This window comes from Mastigoproctus giganteus, chromosome 13 (genome assembly GCF_048544385.1).
Source record: "Mastigoproctus giganteus isolate SK-2022 chromosome 13, ASM4854438v1, whole genome shotgun sequence".
Classification (NCBI taxonomy): domain Eukaryota; kingdom Metazoa; phylum Arthropoda; class Arachnida; order Uropygi; family Thelyphonidae; genus Mastigoproctus; species Mastigoproctus giganteus.
The window spans coordinates 82,312,760-82,335,105 of NC_143587.1; the positions used below are offsets into that span (position 1 = coordinate 82,312,760).

Genomic DNA, 22,346 nt, shown 5'->3' on the forward strand with positions numbered 1-22,346 from the left:
AAGAAATATTGTTCAAGGTTTAGGCCTAAATGGTTATCTAATGAACTAATGAGACTCGTAATAGAGAAGAAAAATGCATGGGATGTATATAAATTATTAAGTGACTCAGAAGCCTATGGCAGATATAAGCTAGTCTGTAATCAGGTGACAAAGGAGGTTAGGCAGGCAAAGGCAGATTATGAGAAATCCTTGGCAAAAGATGCTAAGAAAAACAGCAAGGATTTCTTTACTTATATAAACTCTAAAAGGAAGGGGATGAATTTGATTGGTCCACTTGACATTGCTGGTTCGACTGTTGATGATCCTGCTCAGATAGCAAACAAACTGAATGAGTATTTTGCATCTACACTCACACATGAGGAATTATTAAGGTTTGAAAATGTAGAAGGTTATCAAATTGTAGCAGGATACTTAATGATTTTGGAATAACTGAAAGCAAAGTGGAGGAGAAATTGTTGAAGTTAAACATAAGAAAAGCACCTGGGGTGGATGGGATCTATCCAGTTATATTAAAAGAGGCGGCAAAGCAACTAAGCAAACCCTTAGCCATAATTATGAGAGCATCCTTGGACTCAGGGGAGGTTCCCACGGACTGGAGATGTGCAAATGTATCCCCAATTCACAAAGGGGAATCGAAAGGTGACACAAGTAATTACAGACCAGTTAGTTTAACTTCTGTTCTGGGTAAAATAATGGAGTCACTGGTTAAAGATGCATTGCAGGATCATCTAGACAAGACTGCAGCAATAATTCAGACATAGAATGGGTTTGTTAAGGGAAAGTCTTGTCTGACAAATTTGATAGGATATTATGATGTGGTTACAAAGGAACTGGATGCGAAAAATAATTTTCATATCATATATTTGGATTTCAGGAAAGCTTTTGACACTGTTGCGCATGGAAGACTATTGTTCAAATTGGAGCAGAATGGTATTAAGGGTAAGTTGCTACAATGGATAAAAGGATGGTTAAGTGGGAGAAGACAGAGGGTGGTAATCAATGGGTGCTGCTCTTCGTGGACTAATGTTATTAGTGGAGTCCCACAGGGTTCGGTGTTAGGTCCACTGTCGTTTTGTATATTTATCAATGATATTGATGAAGTTATATCAGGCTTAATGTCGAAGTTTGCAGATGATACAAAGGTTGGCAGGGTTGTTAATGACAGTAATGGCAGTGTGCTACTGCAAGAGGATCTAGTTAATTTGGGCAGATGGGCTAAGAAGTGGCAACTGAAGTTTAACCTTGACAAATGCAAAGTACTGCATATGGGTAGAAGTAACCCCAGAGAAACGTACCAACTGTGTGGTACTACACTTAAAGTGGTAGAAAACGAAAAAGACCTGGGAGTAATTGTGCAGTCAGATATGAAGTTTTCTGAGCAATGCAGACAGGCTGCCAGGGCAGGTCATGGGGTTTTGTCAATGATATATAGGAATTTTGCTAGCAGGGAAAAGGAGGTGATTATCCCTCTGTATAAGGCAATGGTCAGGCCACGCCTTGAGTACTGCGTACAGGTCTGGAGGCCTCATTTTAGGAAGGATGTAGATTTACTTGAGCGTGTGCAGAGAAGGGCAACAAGATTGGTGAGGGGAATGAAGGGATCCTCTTACCAAGAGAGGCTTAAGTTCTGCAAATTGCAGTGGCTGGAGACTAGGCACCTGCGCGGTGATCTGATTGAGGTATATAAGGCCTTGAATGGGTTGAGCACGCTGAATTCTGATGGGTTCCTTCCACTTGTTCAGATTACGAACCTAAGGGGGGCATAAATTCAAATTAAGAAAAGACAGATGTAGAATAGATGTGCGGAATTTGCCTTTAGCCAGCGGGTGGTTAATTGCTGGAACAAACTTCCATCTGCCATTGTGGAAGTTGATAGGTTGAATAAATTTAAGGAGGAACTGGACAGGCATTTGGAGGCAATGGTGTGATTTTTTTTTTTTTTTGGCTGATGCTGCATAAGCTCATACACTTGCTTTCTTGCATCATATGCTACTACTACAACCAACCTGCTTTTGGATTTATACCACCTCATGCACGTAGCCTTTTGCATGACAAAGGATTCCATCAGCATACTGAATCCATTCAAAGACTTAAACACCTCAATCAGATCTCCTCAGAGGTGCCTAGACTCCAAATGTTACAGTTTGCAGACTTGAAGCTTTTCCTAGTCAAAGCACCTCTAATCTCATTGCACGTCTTTGTGCCCGGTTCTAGCAGATCCATTTCCTTCCTAAAACAGGATGCAGACCTGGATGCAGCACTAAGGCATGGTCAGACCATTCCTGAATGGCTTGATGGTAGGATAACACTGGTTGGCTTCAATTTCCTCCCTGAAATAATTTCAACAGATTCTCGCAGGAAATATGTTCAAAAATTCATATACATGCTTAAAAAGTTCTCCTCACCTTCAGTTTTTTTTAGGAGCATTCTACAATGTTAGAGAATGTTCCAGAATGTTTTAGAAGTGTTATGTGTGTAAGAAAGTTTGGGATGTTTCTGGAAGGTTCTAGAATTTGCAAAAAAGTTCTCTAAAAATATTATGAGCCTTCTAGAAGCTTCTCTACCAGTATATATAAGTGGGTTCTGCACCAAGCAAGCATTTTCATATTTCAAAAAGTGTAAGTGTTTCAGAGAGTGAGTGGTGAACAAAGTGAACAACTGTTTTAGTGTTTGTACACATGTGTTGTATGCATAAGTGTAAATTGTGTTCTTATGTGCATGTACCTCAATCGTACATGAAATATGTCACATTCTAGCCAAAATAAGCCTGAGAGCTTTTGCTACATTTGTGGAGAAGTGATATTAAAATTGCAGTGGAAGCCACTATCACAATTTGTGAGAAAAGCCTATGAATTCTATTTTGGATGTAAGGTTGTAGATCAAGATAAAGAAAGGGGTCCAAAGATTTCTTGTAGCTCAGGTTCAAGGATATTAACTGGCTGGCTTAGAAACAGTCATAAATTGAAGTCTTTTGCTGCTCCGGTGATATGGCAGGTATCTTGCAAGCAAATAAATGATTACTTTTGCATGACAAATATTTCTGGTTTTTCTGGGAATTCCAAGCATAAAATATAATATCTCAACGTACCTTCTGCTCTAAGGCTGGTTCCTCACAATGATACAATGCCAGTGCCAAAGACACCAGAAACTTATGGACTTAATTCTTATTCAGAATCAGAAAAGTCTCCAGAAGATGCAGAACCCAGAACAAATACAGATTCAGACTTTTCAACTTTTGATACTGCAAAGCAGAATCTAATCACTCAGGCAGAATTAAACGATTTTGTCAAAGATTTGGACCTCTCCAAAACCAAGGCTTAATTACTAGGATTACAGCTTCAGCAGTGGAATCTTCTTGAAAGGGTGTCAAGGTGTCTTTTTACAGGAAGAGGCAATCTAACATAATCACCTATTACTCCATGGATGATGCTTTGGTTTATTGCAACAATGTCCAGGAATTAATGAAAGAGTTATATCTGGAACACATCCCCGAGCAATAGAGGCTTCTCATTGATTCATCCAAGGTCAGTTTGAAAGCAATTTTACTCCATAATGGAAATAAGAATCCACCTATACCACTGGCCCATGCAGTTCGCATGAATGCAACGTACGAGAACCTACAGGTTCTTTTCCAAAAAATATGCTATCAAGAATACAAATGGAATATATATGCTGACCTGAAAGTGGTGGATTTGCTGACTGGGTTTCAAGGTGGATACACTATATACTGCTGCTTTTTATATGAGTGGGACAGCCAAGCAAAGGATTGCCACTATAGGGTAAAAAAATGGCCAGAACAGTTCAGAAACTGCACCAGGCCAAAAAAATGTAGTCAAAAATCTATTTACCTCCACTGCACATCAAGCTAGGTTTGATAAAAATATTTGTGAAAGTGATGGACAAAAGATAGAGAAGGATTTTCGTGTTTGAGGCAAAAGTTCCTTGAATCAGTGAGGCTAAGATACAAAAGGGAATTTTTGTGGGTCCTCAAGTCAAACTGATATTCCAAAATGAGGAATTCATTAAAAAATTAAATTACACAGAAATAAGAGCCTGGAATGCATTCAAAACATCTACAGAGACATGTCATTAAATTTAGCATACAGACAACATGTCATTAAAGCTTCATTTCCTACATTCCCATTTAGACTTTTTTTAATGAAAATTTGGGAGCAGCCTCCAATGAACAAGGTGCACGGTTTCACCAAGATATTTCTCAAATGGAAAAAAAGATACCAGGGAAAATGGAGTCCAAATATGTTGGTGTACTACGTATTACTTTTCTGGCCTGGTGCAGTTTCTGAACTGTCTGGCCATTTTTTTACCCTGTAGTAGCAATCCTTTGCTCGGCTGTCCCACTCATATAAACAGCAGCAGTATTTAGTCTATCCACCTTGAAAAGCCAGTCAGCAAAGTTACCACTTCCAGGTCGGCACAGATATTCCATTTGTATTCTTGATAGCATACTTTTTGCAAAAGAGTCCAAATATGTTGGCATACTACTGTTGGAATCTCGTATGGAAGTCATATAATTGTCTACAATGGAGATTATAAAAGGCAAAAAAACAACAAAAGTGTTCCGTTATCAGATAAGCATTTCTGCAAATAGAATAATGTCAATAGCCCACTGTTCAATATTTAATACTACATGTAAAAATATTTTTAACATATGAAATCTTTTTTACTAGAAACTTCGTTTTTGATTTTAATCCCTTCTCCCTTAATATTGGTGGGTGTTACAGCAATATGGCTGACATATTTGAATTCAGCATTGTCAAATCTACAAAAATCAACCCAAAATTTTAACAGGGAGTGAAAAAAAAAAGTTTCTTTTTTGCTGACTAATGTAATTATACCAACCAAGAATGCCAACCAGTGCATTCTTATATTTGCTTGCCAGATTTCCACATAACACTGACAAAACTGTGAGCTGTACTGGCAGCCTATCTGCACTGCTCAGAAACCTTTGCAATTATCCCAAGGTCTTTTTCATTCTAAAATACCCTGAGTGTGGTACCACACAGTTGGCAATAAACTAACGTTATTCCTACTCATATGAAGTACTTTGCATTTATCAATATTAAACTTCAACTGGCACTTCTCAGCCAATATACCTAATTTTCCAATTTTATTGGCAATAACATACCCTGATTACTGTGGTTAACCACCCTGCCAACCTTCATATTATCTGCAAACTTAGATATTAAGCTGGATATGCCTTTAATATCATTAATAAATACTGAAAACAATAATGGGCCCAGCACTGAACCCTGGAGAAATTCACTAATAACATTAATTCAAGAAGAAGAGCTCTTTGAAAACCACTCTCCGTCTTCTCCTGCTCAACCACTCCTTTTATCCATAGCAGTAATTCACTTAATGCCACAGTGTTCCAATTTGTATACTGGTATTTTATGTGCAAAAGCATCAAAAGCTTTCCTGAAATCTAAGTATATGAAGTTAAAATTATTTGTTACATTGAGTTCCTTTATTACTGTCACTGAATCCAGTCAGATTGCTTAGAAAAGATCACACTTTAACAAATCCATGCTGTAGTTGCAGCATAACTGCATGCCTATCTACACTGGGGTTCAAAGAAAGTGCATCACCCCTTAAAATTGTAACTGTCATCCGAATAACATAAGTATGTGGAAATATTTCTTACAGATTGCATCAGATAAGATTGACATGCGTAAGTTATGACATAATATTGTATCAGCTGTGACTTTCAGCTATATAAGCTCACTCTGCAATAGTTCCAGTCATTCCTTACTTGTGTCGGGATGGCGGGTTATGTGCAGTTGACGCCATGAAGAAAGAGTGCTATTGTTGCTTTACGTGAGAAAGGATGTTCTTCCCGTCATATTGTTTATAGAGGGTCTTGTAATCAGTCGACAGTGAGTAGATTTCTTTCCAAACTCAAAAATACTGGTTCTGATGATAGGAAAAAAGGATGGATGAAAACTGGAAGCAAACGAATCTTTACACCAAAACAGGACCACATTTTGAAGCACTTATGCCTTAAAAACTGTAAAGCTTCTTTGTCTGAGCTGAAAAAAGAATGGGAAGAACATACAGGAGTGGTAGCAAGTGAGTGCAGTAACAGTCAGAAGACGCCTCTTCAAAAATGGACTTGTAGCCCATCGTCCTAAGAAGAAGCCCCTCCTCACACAAAAAATGAAAAAGGCTCGATAAAATTTGGTGTAAGGAGTATGTCAAATAGACCCCCGAGCAGTGGAAGTCAGTTATTTTCTCGGATGAGAAGAAATTCAACCTGCATGGCTCTGATGGGAGACAAACAATTCGCCGCAGACGTGGTGAAGAATACAATCCAGACTGTGAAATTCTCTACCAGCCAAATGATATGGGGGTGCATTTCATATCGCAGAGCAGGTCACCTGGTTTCTAAAAGGTTCCGTAAATGCCAATGGATACCTGGCTATATTGGAAGGCAAATTTCTGCCAACTATGAGAGACCATTTCAACCTGCCAAGTAACTGCATCTTTCAGGTCAACTCTGCACCTTGTCATTGGGCAAAAAGTGTAAGTAGGCACTTCTGTAGTTACTTTAGCTTCATTTCTGCATTAGAGGTTCGAGAGTAATGTGTTTACATTTGTTACAGGTGAAAAAATAGTTGGAAGAACAGTCCATTACAACTCTTAGCTGGCCAGGAAACAGCCTGGACCTAAATTCTACAGAGAACCGTTGGCATCATGTGGAATCTACAGTTGCCAGAAAGAAACCAAAGACCCTTCCTGAACTCCATCATAATTTGTGTTTGGAACCACGAACTATCAGTTGATTATCTTCAGAAATTGATCTTGTCAATGCCTCGACGGCATGCTGCTGTCATCAGGGCCAGAGGCAGTTCAACTAAATATTAGTTTGCACCTGGTGAACTTTTCACTTTGTTTTCCATTTAAAATGATAAAATGAAGCAAATCGAGGCTTCTGATAACATTTCAGCCATAATTGTTGTGTTTACCAAAACTGTTGTATACAGGTTGCAAATGTTCCTTTTGGAATATTTTGAGAGCACCTGTCAAATATTACTCAGCTTGGGCTTAACTGTTAATAAATATCATTTTGTTTATATTTCTATTTGTAATGCTAGTCATTAATGTAACATACCATTGCAAAAAAGGGTTAGAAATGTGAAATTCCTAGGTGATGCACTTTCTTTGAACACCAGTTCTTCAGCAACTCCATTATTATTGCTGGAAACAGAAGCCAAGCTACCCAGGTCTGTAATTACTCGTGTCATCCTTTGATTTCCCATTTATGAATTATGGATACAATTTCAAATCTCCAGTCCATAGCAGTTATAGGGGGAACCCTGGGAGACTGCCATACAAACACAAATATCTTGAATCTCTAGTCCATAGGGACCTTCCCTGAATCCAAGAATTCTCTCATAATCATGGTTAATGATTTCCTTTCAACCTCTGCTGTCTGCCATAATATAACTGGAGACTCTATCCACCACAGTTGCCTTTTTTTTGGTTGGCTTAAACAATCTCTTTCTCCATTTTCATCTCGGTTTCATAAAATCACTGAGCTACCTGTGAATTTGACACTTTCAATATCCCCATCCATACAAAATTCCTCTGGTGTGAATGTAGATGCAAAATACTTATGTAGTTTGTCAGCTACTTGAGCAGGATCATCATCACCAGCCATTTTAAATCCACTGCAAGATGAAAGCCTCTAGTGTGAGCAGGATTATCAACAGTTAAACCATTCATATCTAGTGCAGCAATGCAATTCATCCACGTCCTTCTACTGTTAATATAAGTAAAGAAGTCTTGTTACTTTTCTTTGAATTTTTTGCCAGAAATTTCTCATAATCTGTCTTAGCTTGCCTAACCTCCTTTGTGTCCTGATTGCTGTTTGTTTGTTTGTTATTTGGTTTTTAGGAGCATTGGCAACTAAGGCCATATTGCTCCGGGGATATGCGGTGGTCATTCCCTGACCTTTCTGCATCCTCCATATTTGGTGGGCATGGGCTAGAACCCCAGTCTAATCAAGAAGAGTGTGCTACGCACTGCTGCTCCTGCCCACCTGGCTATGGAGGCACCGTCCTGATTGCAGATTAGTTTATATCTACTGTAAGCATCTGCATCATCTATAGTTTCTAGGTATCATATGCATTTTCCTTCTCTGCCTTTACGAGAGCTTGAAGAACAGGGTGGATGCCTTCAAAGGAATTAAATTGGGGGCCCATCAAGCTGTCAAGTTGCTCACATCAATGCCAGAGGTTGCACTTGATCATCAGGCAACACAGAAGCAATCACCAAGGCAGAATCCACTGGTCCAACAGGAACTAGTTTTTGTTGTGACTATTGTCAGGGTAACGGGAAATATTCAAACAGTTAAACTTCCTCAAACAGTTAAGGTTAAGATTCTCTACCCTATACAGGATGTTCAGACTTTAACCATTTCAAAATATGCCATTTTTAATTAAACTATAGGTAACCTCAGGGTCCTGAGCTGGATATTATCATTCTTCTCTGTCTTGGTGATTCCCTTCTACTTCTCTCTCTCTCTCTTTCAGGGTAACTCGGAATTTTTTTTTTTTTTTAGCTGGTGCAGCATAAGCCTCAGGCTTCCTTGCACTATAATGCTATAATAATAAAATAATAACATGGTAGTCAGGTTCCGATAAAATCTCGTGTAGCACATAACAGTGTTATACGGGACTAAGAACCAGTCCCATATAACACTGTTATGTTATACAAAAAGGGGATTTCATCCTAAAAGCTAACAAAAATACACCATTTTTTTTTAATTAACTATCAGAAACTTCATTTTTATTAAAATGATAATAACGAAACAAATGTCTTACAAACTGTGATACATATATGTTAGATTATGTACGTTCATTTTATTTTCTTTCTCTTCATTGTTGATAAGCACAAATCAAATGAGAACATTTTCTGTTGCAGAATATCTTCACCTTCTGAACTTTCTTCTGCAGCATCTAGATTTCGTGTATCCTCTGCTCTCTTTAAAAAATCAATAATCTGGGTTGTTTGCTTTTGCTTGATAGATCTTTGTAAATTTCATGGTAATGGAGCTAAGCATTTTTTAAGCTCCTTTTGAACTTCTCCATTTTATTTTGAATGGTTATAAATTTTTAGCGCCTGTCGTTTAATTACATTGATGTCTAATGGAATCCATTTTTTTCTGCTATTGTCAATCCAAATACTGAGTGCTGCTTCCATTTTCTCAATTATTGGTGATTGGGGAAATGAAAGATCCTGCAGCAACAGCAGTCCTAATTTTCTGCTCATATTTCTTTATGGTCCAGATTGTTGTTTCATTTAAATTTAAAAACTTTTTGCAATGTATGATACCTTTTTTTAAGACAATTTAAGATTTGTATCTTTGATTCTAGAGAAATAAAGTTTCTATTGGGCAGTGCTTTTTTGCATTCCTTAAGCATAATTTAGGGCTGGAATTTAATTCAGAATGAAATTATATAACACTGCTGCAAATTTGCACACACTTTTAACAGTGCCTGCAACTTTGCATTGTATGCAAACATCTGAGATAGTTTATCATGATCAAAAACATTTAATACATAAAACTCTCCTCAAAATAAAATTAGTTTATTTATTAATCAGATTTTGTATACAGACTGTATAAAATATAACTAATACTTAACAGCGTCACCTGTCCAATTCTGGGAATGTATGGTTCTTGATTGGGCAGCACATTGTCCATTCCTGGTGAGCAAAGTTAAAAATTAAATTAGCTTTCATACAAAATTTCAGTTTAACATGCCATTTTTGCATTTATGTAACTTATTACATAACTGCATGGCTAGTAGCAAGGATGTGTTTAGAGTTTTAAAAGAGAAACTAATAACATATCTGCCAACTAGGAAAAATGTTTAACCAATAAATCAATGCTAAATCTCAATTGTCGCTTTTCAGTCCATCCTGCCAAGTTTATATAGCTCTTGCTGAATTAGCACATAATGATTAATCATTACCCAATGCTATTACCCAACTGGCCTGACTTGGTATCATCAGAAAGCTTAGACATCAAAATGCCCTACTAAATATCATTAAAAAACATTATAAAACAGAAAAGCATCCAACACCAAATCCTGTAGTACCCAATGCATAACATAACATTATGTCCTTGAAGAGCAGTGACATTTATTGAAAAATATTGCAAAAACTTTATTAATGAAAAGGTAACATCATGAGAGATGAGAAAAAAAGCTTCATTGTTTATTTAATATTTCAATAATAAAGTCCGGTGAAGTTGTCTCTTCTTTTTCTCAGCATACAAGTCTTTGTAGCATCAAATCCCATCTGGTAAAATTTGCCGTATCTTGATGCTACGTTCAACATCCAGATCTCCATTCATAATCACCTCAAAGCCCATATCAATCCCCCCAAAAAACTTTCACCAATTCTTCTGTTGAAATTTCTTTTAGTGCCACTTCAGAATTGTTTTTCTCTTCTTCATACGCGGTTTGCTCATCAATTTCAAGGAGAGTTGCATCATCTAAGTCATTTTAGTTTAGGCCTAAATGGTTGTCAGATGGACTAATGAGACATGTGGCAGAGAAGAAAAATGCATGGGATACATACAAATTAATGAGTGACATGGAAGCCTATGATAGATATAAGTTGGTCTGTAACCAAGTCACAAAGGAGATTAGGCAGGCAAAGGCAGACTACGAAAAATCCTTGGCAAAGGATGCAAAGAAAAACAGAAAGGAGTTCTTTACATACTTGAACTCGAGAAGGAAAGGGATGAATCAGATTGGTCCACTGGATATTGATGGTTCAACAGTTGAGGATCCTGCTCAGGTGGCTAACAATCTAAACGAGTATTTTGCATCTACATTCACGCATGAGGAGTTATTCAGGAAGGAGAATGATGTAGGTAAAGTAAACATTGGCAGTGAGCTGGATGATTTTGTAATAACTGAGAGGAAAGTGGAGGAGAGATTGTTGAGGATAAACATAAAAAAGGCACCTGGGGTGGATGGGATCTATCCAGTTATATTAAAGGAGGCAGCAAAGGAAGTATGCAAACCCCTAGCCATAATTATGAGAGCTTCTTTGGACTCAGGGGAGGTACCCATAGACTGGAGATGTGCAAATGTAACCCCAATTCACAAAGGAGGATCAAAGGCTGACACAAGTAATTATAGACCTGTTAGTTTAACTTCTGTTCCTGGTAAATTAATGGAGGCACTGGTTAAAGAAGCACTGCAGGATCATCTAGACAAGAATTCAGTTATAGCTCAGACGCAGCATGGTTTTGTTAAGGGCAGGTCTTGCCTGACCAATTTGATTGGATACTATGATGTAGTCACAAAAGAACTGGATGCAGGGAATAACTTTGATATTATATATTTGGATCTTAGAAAGGCTTTTGATACTGTTGCACATGGAAGACTGCTGCACAAATTGGAGCAGTGTGGCATTGGAGGCAAATTGCTGCTATGGATAAGGGGATGGTTGAGTGGCAGAAGACAGAGAGTGGTAATCAATGGACACTGCTCAACGTGGACTAATGTTATTAGTGGAGTTCCTCAAGGTTCAGTGTTGGGTCCATTGTTGTTTTCGGTGTTTATGAATGATATTGATGATGGGATATCAAGTTTAATGTCTAAGTTTGCAGATGATACAAAGGTTGGCAGGGTCGTTAAGGACACTACTGACGCTATGCTGCTGCAACAGGATCTGGAAAGGTTGAACAGATGGGCTGAGAGGTGGCAAATGAAGTTTAACATTGACAAATGTAAAGTACTACATATGGGTAACAGTAACCCCAGAGCAATGTATCAACTCTGCGGTACTACACTGACAGTGGTGGAGAATGAAAAGGACCTGGGGGTAATTGTGCAGGCAGATATGAAGTTCTCTGAGCAGTGCAGACGAGCTGCAAGAGTAGCTCATGGTGTCTTGTCAATGATATACAGGAATTTTTCTAGCAGGGATAAGGAGGTGATTATTCCCTTGTATAAGGCAATGGTTAGGCCACATCTTGAGTACTGTATACAGGTCTGGAGGCCTCATTTCAAGAAGGATGTAGAGCTGCTGGAACGGGTACAGAGAAGGGCAACAAGATTAGTAAATGGAACAAAGGGTTGCTCTTACGAAGAAAGGCTTAAGTTTTGCAAATTACAGAGTCTGGAGACTAGGCACCGGCGAGGTGATCTGATAGAGGTGTATAAGGCTTTGAATGGTTTGAGCATGCTCAATGCCAATGGGATTCTTCATCTTTCTCAGAATAATCACCTCAGAGGGCATAAATTCAAATTGAGGAAGGACGGATGTCGGATAGATGTGCGTAAATTTGCCTTTGGCCAGCGGGTGGTTGGTTGGTGGAACCGACTACCATCACTTGTTGTTGAAGTTGATAGCCTAAACAAATTTAAAGCTCAACTGGACAGGTATTTCGAACGAACGGAGGGGTGAAATGGGAGAGGTTTTTTTTTTTTTTTTTTGGCTGATGCTGAATAAGCTTGCTTTCTTGCATCATATGCCTCTACTAATGCTAATGCTAATTTGCATGTGAGTCAGTGCAGTAACGTACATTTGCAGTGTCCAAAGTTTCGAATCCCAAGTCTTTTCCGATCTTCACAATGTCTTTGGCAATTTAAAACCGATATAAAATTTAAAATATATTAAATTTTATATCGGTTTTATTAATTGGATTTAAAGTGTGAAATTATATAGGGGTTTTTCAGCTACTGTTTATGTCTTACCTTTACTCTCCCTTTTCCATTTGTTCGTTTTATTTTGGGTTATTTTTATGTTAATTTTCGCACTACAGTTTTTGCCATACTACTGGCTTATGTTTTATTTTATTTATTTAAATTCTAAAATTTAAAATATTGGATATATATATATGTGATCTTTATTGTAAGGTTCCTAGGTACACGCAGGTACCCTACTGTAGAGTACATGTCTAGGCTATTAAATAAGTTTTAATATCAGTAAATTTTCGACTTAAACTTAATTGAAAACCGTGTTATAGTAAAACCTGTACTGTTTGAAGCCGTGCTAAGCAAGGTATTGCTGTATATATATATATATATATATATATACAGTAAACCACCGCTATTCACGGTCGCTGATTTAATGTAAAATGAAACCTAAAAAAATGTGAAATTTAAAGCGCCGTGAACATTTTCCACCATAAAAAAACATGGATGTGGCTAAAATTATCTTTCCCGGTCAAAACAGCGCTTGGATGTTTCTCGCGAATCCTTGTTCAGTATGTGTTATGCGCTTATCATGGAAGGTTTCGTCATTTGCTTTTAATTTATATGCTTAAAAAGTGATAAACCGTTTTGAAGTGTAAAACAGACTTTTTCGAGTGTGTTAACGGAAGAAAGTGACTTTATTGTGGACAAGTTCTTTCTAACCCGTACAAAAATATGGCTACGAATAACAAGGGAAATGTGAAAAGATCAAAGAAGATGATGACATTGGCTAATAAAATTGAGTTATTAGACAAAATTTCTAATGGTGAAAGTGTCTCCTCATTGGCAAAACATTATAAAATCAATGAGTCAACGGTACGATCAATCAAGAAATCGGAAGAAAAAATCCGCCGTAGTGTCCACGAAAACACAGTAATTGCTTCAAAAATTTGCTCTGTAACTCATGTTAAATTAGAAAAAATGGAAAAAGCTTTAAATCTGTGGATAGAAGAACGAACCCAAAATAAAATTCCGTTAAGTTCACTCATCATTCGTGAAAAGGCAAAACTCCTTTATCAACACTTTAGCGAAACTGGTGATAGCACTGGCGGGATAAGTTTTTTAGCTAGCAAAGACACTGGTTTGAAAGATTTGTTTGAAATTTCTAATAAATATTACATTTAATATTGAATTGTTTCTTATTTTCATTTTGATGCCATGAGCTTGCATTTAACTATGTACTGTCTATGTACATAGTCATATTATGAAGGTACATATAATACATACATAGACAAAATTTTAGACTAGTTTTTCTTATATATTTCATACTTTGGAACGGAACCCCTTTATTACTATGGGAGCCATAACTCAGTATTCATGGCATTTCTCAGGAACGTAACCCCAGTGAATAGCGGGGGTTTACTGTGCACACACACACACACACACACACACACACACACACACACACACACACACACACACACACACACACACACACACACACACACACACACACCAGTATTCAAAGAAAGTGTATCACCCCTTAAAATTGTAACAAAGAAAGTGTATCTCACTCCTTAAAATTGTAATTGTCATCCGAATAACGTAAGTATATGGGAATATTTCTTACAGATTGCTTCAGATAAGATTGGCACGCATAGGTGATGATGTAATATTGCATCAGCTGTTACTTTCAGCTATATAAGCACGCTCTGCAAGAATTGCATGCAGTTGACACCATGATGAAAGACTGCTATTGTCACTTTACACGAGGACGGACGTTCTTCCTGTCATACTGCTTACAGTGTCTTGACAGTGAATAGATTTCTTTTCAAACTCAAGAATACTGGTTCTGCTGATACAAACGAGTCTCTACGCCTAAACAGAACTGTATTTTGAAGCACTTATGCCTTAAAAACCGTAAAGCTTCTTCGTCTGGGCTGAAAAGAAAATGGGAAGAACATACAGGAGTGGTAGCAAGTGCAGTAACAGTCAGAAGACGCCTCTTCAAAAATGGACTTGTAGCTCGCCATCCTAAGAAGCCCCCTCCTCACACAAAAAATGAAAAAGGCCCGATAAAATTTGGTGTAAGGAGCATGTCAAATGGACCCCCGAGCAGTGGAAGTCAGTTATTTTCTCGGATGAGAAGAAATTCAACCTGCATGGCTCTGATGGGAGACAAACAATTCACTGTAGACGTGGTGAAGAATACAATACAGACTATGTGGTGTCTGCAGTGAAATTCCCTACCAGCCAAATGATATGGGGGTGCATTTTGTATCGCGGAGTAGGTCACCTGCAGTTTATAAAAGGTTCCGTAAATGCCAATGGATACCTGGCTATATTGGAAGGCAAACTGCTGCCAACTAAGAGAGACCATTTCAACCTGCCAAGTAACTGCATCTTTCAGGACGACTTTGCACCTTGTCATTGGGCAAAAAGTGTAAGTAGGCACTTCTGTAGTTACTTCTAGATTCATTTCTGCATTAGAGATTCGAGAGTAATGTGTTTACATTTGTTACAAGTGAAAAAAATGGTTGGAAGAACTGTCCATTACAACTCTTAGCTGGCCAGGAAACAGCCTGGACCTAAATTCTACAGAGAACCGTTGGCATCATGTGGAATCTACAGTTGCCAGAAAGAAACCGAACTATCAGTTGATTATCTTCAGAAATTGATCTTGTCAATGCCTCGACGGTGTGCTGCTGTCATCAGGGACAGAGGCAGTTCAACTAAATATTAATTTGCACCTGGTGAACTGTTCACTTTGTTTTCCATTTAAAATGATAAACTGAAGCAAATTGAGGGCTTCTGATAACATTTCAGCCATAATTGTTGTATTTACCAAAACTGTTGTATAAAGGTTGCAAATGCTCATTTTGGAATATTTTGGGAGCACCTGTCAAATATTACTTAGCTTTGCTTTAACTATTAATAAATATTTTTTGTTTATATTTCTATTTGTAATGCTAGTCATTAATGTAACATACCATCGGAAAAAAGGGTTAGAAATGTGAAATCCCTAGGTGTTGCACTTTCTTTGAACACCAGTGTATATATAAATAAAAATAATAGGATGTATTAATAAAACTGAACATCTAAATGTTATTTTTAGGTTAATCTTAATTTCAGGTAATCTGCTTTTACCTTATAGGCATTCTCAATTTATTCCATTGTAATTACATTTGACAGGTCAGCAACCCTACTCAAATACATTTGTCTATATATATATATATATATAACGAATTATTATTATTATTAAATATAGTAAGTAGATATTTATGCTTAGAATTAGACTAATGAAAATACGGTGTACCCTGGGAGCGATATACGTGTTGACCGAAAAGGGGGGGGGGAGATAGGAATCAAAATTAAAATAAATATAACAATAGAAAAAATAAACCAAATGGAATTTTTAATCCCCCCCCCCCGCACATACCGACAGCTTCTTCATTCTATTTTTCTACAAGATTATATATATATATATATATATATAGACAAATATAGACAGCCTTGCCACTGAAATACTTGGAAATTAGGTGGCAGGGCCTAATTTCTGAATCCAGCAAACCCCCACTATTCGCAGTATCTGTATTCACAGTTGCTGATTTAATATAAAATGAAACCTAAAAAAATGTGAATTTTAAAGTGCCGTGAACATTTTCCACCATAAAAAAACATGGGCGTGGCTAAAATCATCTTTTCTGGTCAAAACAGCACTCAGTGGGTGGGAGGGAAGAGGGGTGACAAAATCGCGAGCATGGATATTTCCCGCTAAACCTTGTTCAGTATGTGTTATGTGCTTGTCATGGAAGGTTTCATCGTGTGCTTTTAAATGCTTATAAATTGATATGTTTACAAAAATGAAAAATCTACTGTTTTGAAGTGTGTTAGCGTAAACAGACTTTTTTGATTTTATTAACGGTTAAAAGAAAATGACTTTATTGTGGACAAGTTCTTTTCTATATTGCCCCTACAAAAATATTGCTACGAATAACAAGGGAATTGTTATTCATATTAGCAAGTAAAATTGAGTTATTAGACAAAATTTCTAATGGTGAAAGTGTCTCGTCAGTGGCAAAACATTATAATATCAATGAGTCAACGGTACGATCAATCAAGAAATTGGAAGAAAAAATCCGCCGTAGTGTCTGTGAAAACGCGATATTTGCTTCAAAACTTTGCTCTGTAACTCGTGATGTTAATTTAATGGAAAAAGCTTTAAATCTGTGGATAGAAGACTGAACTCTAAATATAATTCCGTTAAGTTCACTCATCATTCATGAAAAGGCAAAACACCTTTATCAACACTTTAGCGAAACTGGTGATAGCACTGGCGGGATAAGTTTTTTTAGCTCTAGCAAAGGCGCTGGTTTGAAAGATTTGAAATTTCTAATAAAAATTACATTTAATATTAAATTGTTTCTAATTTTCATTTCGATGCCTTATGCTTGTATTTCACTATGTACATAGTCATATTATGAAGGTACATATAATACACACATAGACAAAATTTTACTAATTTTTTTCCTTATATATTTCACATTTTGGAACGGAACCCTTTTATTACTATGGGAGCCATAACTCAGTATTTGCGTTTTCGGTATTCGCGGCATTTCTCAGGAAAGTAACCACTATTCACAGTGGTTACTTTCCTGAGAAATAGCGGAGAAAATAGCGGAGGTTTACTGTATTCCAATCCTCACCTGCCTCCTTGTGGCAAAGTGTGGGAAACAGTGGGTTCCAACGGCTAAATGGTCAGAGAAACAAGAGAATATAACCACAATATTCCACTCCCCAAACGCCTTTAAATCTCTGGCTTTCACAGAGTTCTCTGTCACATGTACAAAGAATACTATGCGGAGATGTCACATACGATTCTAACTTCAAGCCATGTGCATACCATGCACGGTACTAAGTACTATAGGTTTTGATACCTTTTGTGTTTGGGGTTTTCATAAAAAAAAAATACTGCCAGGAAGTCAGAATACTGAGATGAGTGATTTTCCCATCGTGGCTCAAAAATGGATGTCCACATGGGGGTTGCCAGGAAGGGATTTCAATTGAAAAGCATACTGCAGGGACAACTGCTTACTTCAATGAGACAGAGATAGTTCGTTTGCTTCAATGCTGCAGTGGTAGTCCAGGTGGCCTGGTGATGGACTGGATCTAACCACTTAAGTACACTATTTCTAGAGAAGCATCAACCTGAGAACTATAATCTAGTTTGGAACAGACAAGAGCTTAGTACAGACAAAGAAGGATACGGAGATCTGCACCCCATGAAGTTGACGAAAGGGCACAATGGATGTTAACCTTGACACACCTTGTCCTTAGCTGATGAATATGTTCCAGAAATGTCAGCTTCTTGTCAAAAATTAGTCCTACGAATTTGACTTCTGCTACAACTGGAATGCTGATTTGCCCAAGCCCTAATTCTGGGTCAAAATGCAGATTACATTTGCAACAAAGTATACACAAATGGTCTGCGATGAACTCATTAGCCAAAGACCAAGATGAAATGTGATATGATCCTCACATTGCATGAGTGACAGAATATCATAGTCATCAATGCAGAGGACATTGTTTACTGTTTGTGGAAGTTGTTCTACAATAGTTTATTCTTATGGCAAAAAGAGTGTGGATTCTACACGAACTTGAAATTCAGGGAAACAGGAAACATGCTTTGTAAAAGGATAGATGGAACAGGACCAGGGTATGTCTGCCAGGGGCAAAGGTTGATGACATTGTAGAGCAGATATCATCTTGGTGATCATGGTTAGAAAGAAAGTTTTTAATCAAAACAGGTTCATTCCCTAATCTCATTCCCTAAAGACCACTGTTATCGAGGTTTTGCAGTAATGCCAAATCAATATCAAAGAAAACTTCTACCAGATGCTCAGATTTAATAAAAGCATCATGGATGTATGTTTCGAGTCTCATAAGTGATCCAAAGTGAATCTATTTCTTCAGAAGCCAACACTATGTCCTAGAAAGCAGACCATTAAGTTTCCAAATACTATATAAGGCAAGCATTAACCATCCTTTCCAGGACCTTGCACAGACAGTTTGCCAGGGAAATGGGACAATAGTTAATTGGATTTCTAGAATATTTCCTGGTTTTGGGAAAGCAAGAACAGTTGCCTTCTTCCAGAAATCCAGTAATTCTCTGCCAAGTAAGGGCCTATTAAATAAATCTAAAAGATGATCCTTAGATTGTCCTGAAAGGTGGTTTATGAATTCACAGTAGATGTCATCTGACCCCATCAAAGATGTGCTCATTCTCAAAGATGTGCCAAAGATGGACAGGGTGGATGCCCTCGAAGGAACTAAATTGAGGGCCCATCAAGCTCTCAGCTGCCCACATCAAAGGCAGAGCTTGCACTTGGTCATCACACAACACAGCGGCAACCCCCAAGACAGAATGCGCTGGTCCCAAAGGAACTAGTGGTTGTTGGTGACTCTATTGTCAGGGAAACAGGAAACATGCTTTGTAAAAGGATAGATGGAACAGGACCAGGGTATGTCTGCCAGGGGCAAAGGTTGATGACATTGTAGAGCAGATATGATCTTTTAAGGGCACAAAAGGTGATATAGTTGTACACATTGGCACTAATGCTATCAAGAGTAGGAGACCGGCGGAATTGCTTAACAAGTACAGGTCATTGAAAAAAAGCCATGAAATAGGGTTGAATTTGAAAGTGTCAGCAATTCTGCCCAGACACGATAGGAGGGAGTATATGATGAGAGCCTTGTCGATCAATTCGGCCCTGGAAAGATTGTGCAAGGCTCAAGGGGTAGAATTTTTTTCAGCCTGGTCTGTACTTGTTAACAGGAGAGATTGCTTCTACAGGGATGGGATACACTTAAATAGAAAGGGTGCAAGAATATTTGCTGAGGCTATCGAGGCAGTGTTAGGTGGGTCGGAAAACTGCTAGCTTGGGGGGAGACAAAGATGAATAGATTAACAGTAGCCACTGGCAGAGGTGAAAGAGATTCTTGCACTGCTTCTATTGGAATGAGCAGAAGCCTGAAAAACAAGATGCAGGATATTTCAGAGTCTGCTGGGAGTCATTGCAGTACAAGTAAACACATGGGTTGTGTTAGAGTAGCTAAGAATAGAAATAGGTGCATGTATACTTGCGTGTAAACCAATGCTAGGAGTTTCGTAAATAAATTTGATAAATTTGAGGTATTGCTCAAAACATCAAAGGCAGATATTGTTGGGATATCAGAGACGTGGTGTCACACAGATATAAGGAATGCAGAACTGGAATTTGGGGAGTACAACGTCTACAGAAAGGATAGACTGGATAGGAAGGGAGGAGGGGTTATGCTATTAGTTAAGAAATACATAAAATCCAAGGAAGTGAAGCCAGTGGACATCGCTGAACAGTGCAGTGTCGAGTCAGTTTGGTGTGACATAAGCATTGGGAGATCAAAATTGAGAGTAGGAGTGTGCTATAGGCCTAATGACTCTGATGAGTATAATAAGAAACTGTACAGGGAAATAGAGTGGGCCAGTAAATCAGAGAGTCTTATAATGGGAGATTTTAATTTCCCAGATATTGACTGGAATTTGTGGGTTGGTCACTCACACACTAGCAAGGCTTTTGTGGATTTATTGGATGATTGTTTTCTACATCAGCATGTTCGGGAGGCAACTAGAGGGAAGAATACTCTTGATTTGATTATCAGCAGTTTCATGCATTAAGAATCTGCAGATAAATGAACCACTAGGTGGCAGTGATCACAGTGTGCTGAAGTGGGATTTACTCAAAGAGGTAACTCCCATCAGGGGTAAAGGGAAGGGTTTTTGCTTTCGTAAAGGAGACTACAATGGTCTGAGACAGTATTTAAATTCTATACAGTGGAACCAACTGATGATGTTACCAACAGCAAATGCAAAATGGGAAGCATTCAAAGAACTTATCTTGGAAGCTACTAGGCTTTACATACCAACTAAGAAATATTGTTCAAGGTTTAGGCCTAAATGGATGTCTAATGAGGCATATGGCAGAGAAGAAACATGCATGGGATACATACAATACAAATTAACACATGACACAGAAGCCTATGATATATATAAGTTGATCTGTAACCAAGTTACAAAGGAGGTTAGGCAGGCGAAGGCAGATTACGAGAAATCATTGGCAAGGGATGCAAAGAAAAACAGCAAAGAGTTCTTTACTTATGTAAACTCTAGAAGGAAGGGGATGAATCAGATTGGTCCACCTAATATCGATGGGTCAACTGTTGATGATCCTGCTCAGGTAGCTAACAAACTAAATGAATATTTTGCATCGACATTCACACATGAGGAGTTATTTAGCGAGGGGAATGCCAGAGGTGTATTCAACTCTAGCAGTAAGCTAGAGAATCTTGTAATAACTGAGAGTAAAGTGGAGGAGAAATTGTTGAAGATAAACACAAGAAAGGCACCCGGGGTGGATGGGATCTATCCAGTTATATTAAAGGAGGCAGAAAAGGAGTAAGCAAACCCTTAGCCATAATTATGAGAGCTTCCTTGGACTCAGGGGAGGTACCCACACACACTGGAGATGTGCAAATGTGACCCCAATTCACAAAGGCGGATCAAAGGCTGACACACGTAATTATAGACCTGTGAGTTTAACTTCTGTTCCGGGAAAATTAATGGAGGCACTAGTTAAAGAAGCACTGCAGGATCATTTAGACAAGACTTCAGTTATATCTCGGACACAGCATGGTTTTGTTAAGGGGAAGTCTTGCCTGACCAATTTGATTGGATACTATGATGCAATCACAAAGGAACTGGATGCAGGGAATAACTTTGATATTATTTACTTGGATCTTAGAAAGGCTTTTGATACTGTTGCACATGAAAGACTGCTGCACAAATTGGAGCAGTGTGGCATTGGAGGCAAATTGCTGCTGTGGATAAAGGGGTGGCTGAGGGGGAGAAGACAGAAAGTGGTAATCAATGGACACTGCTCGTCGTGGACTAATGTTATTAGTGGTGTCCCTCAGGGCTCAGTGTTGGGTCCATTATTGTTTTCTGTATTTATAAATGATATTGATGATGGTATATCAAGCTTAATATCGAAGTTTGCAGACAATACAAAGGTAAGCAGGGTTGGCAAGGACACTACTGACACTATGCTGCTGCAACAGGATCTGGAAAGGTTGAGCAGATGGGCTGAGAGGTGGCAAATGAAGTTTAACATTGACAAATGTAAAGTACTACACATGGGAAACAGCAACCCCAGTGCAACGTATCAACTCTGTGGTACTACACTGACAGTGGTAGAGAATGAAAGGGACCTGGGGGTGGTTGTGCAGGCAGATATGAAGTTCTCTGAGCAGTGCAGACGGGCTGCAAGAGTAGCTCATGCTGTATTGTCAATGATATATAGGAATTTTTCTAGCAGGGATAAGGAGGTGATTATTCCCTTGTATAAGGCAATAGTCAGGCCACACCTAGAGTACTGTATACAGGTCTGGAGGCCTCATTTCAAGAAGGATGTAGAGCTGCTGGAACGAGTACAGAGAAGGGCAACAAGATTAGTGAATGGAACAAAGGGGTGCTCTTACAAAGAAAGGCTTAAGTTTTCAAATTACAGTGTCTGGAGACTAGGCACCAGTGAGGTGATCTGATAGAGGTGTATAAAGCCTTGAATGGTTTGG

The 22,346-nt window shown here is 38.2% G+C and overlaps 1 protein-coding gene across 7 annotated transcripts in view; it reads right to left on the bottom strand.

The window, feature by feature from the left end:
- Positions 1-22,346, bottom strand: part of Taz (tafazzin, phospholipid-lysophospholipid transacylase) — a 254,338-nt gene that overhangs the window by 100,779 nt on the left and 131,213 nt on the right. For all 7 annotated transcript variants that reach the window (XM_090387175.1, XM_090387176.1, XM_090387179.1 and 4 more), the window contains one exon: positions 9,677-9,729. In XM_090387175.1, coding sequence (XP_090243301.1) covers positions 9,677-9,729 — 53 coding nt within the window. The remainder of the gene's footprint in view (positions 1-9,676; positions 9,730-22,346) is intronic.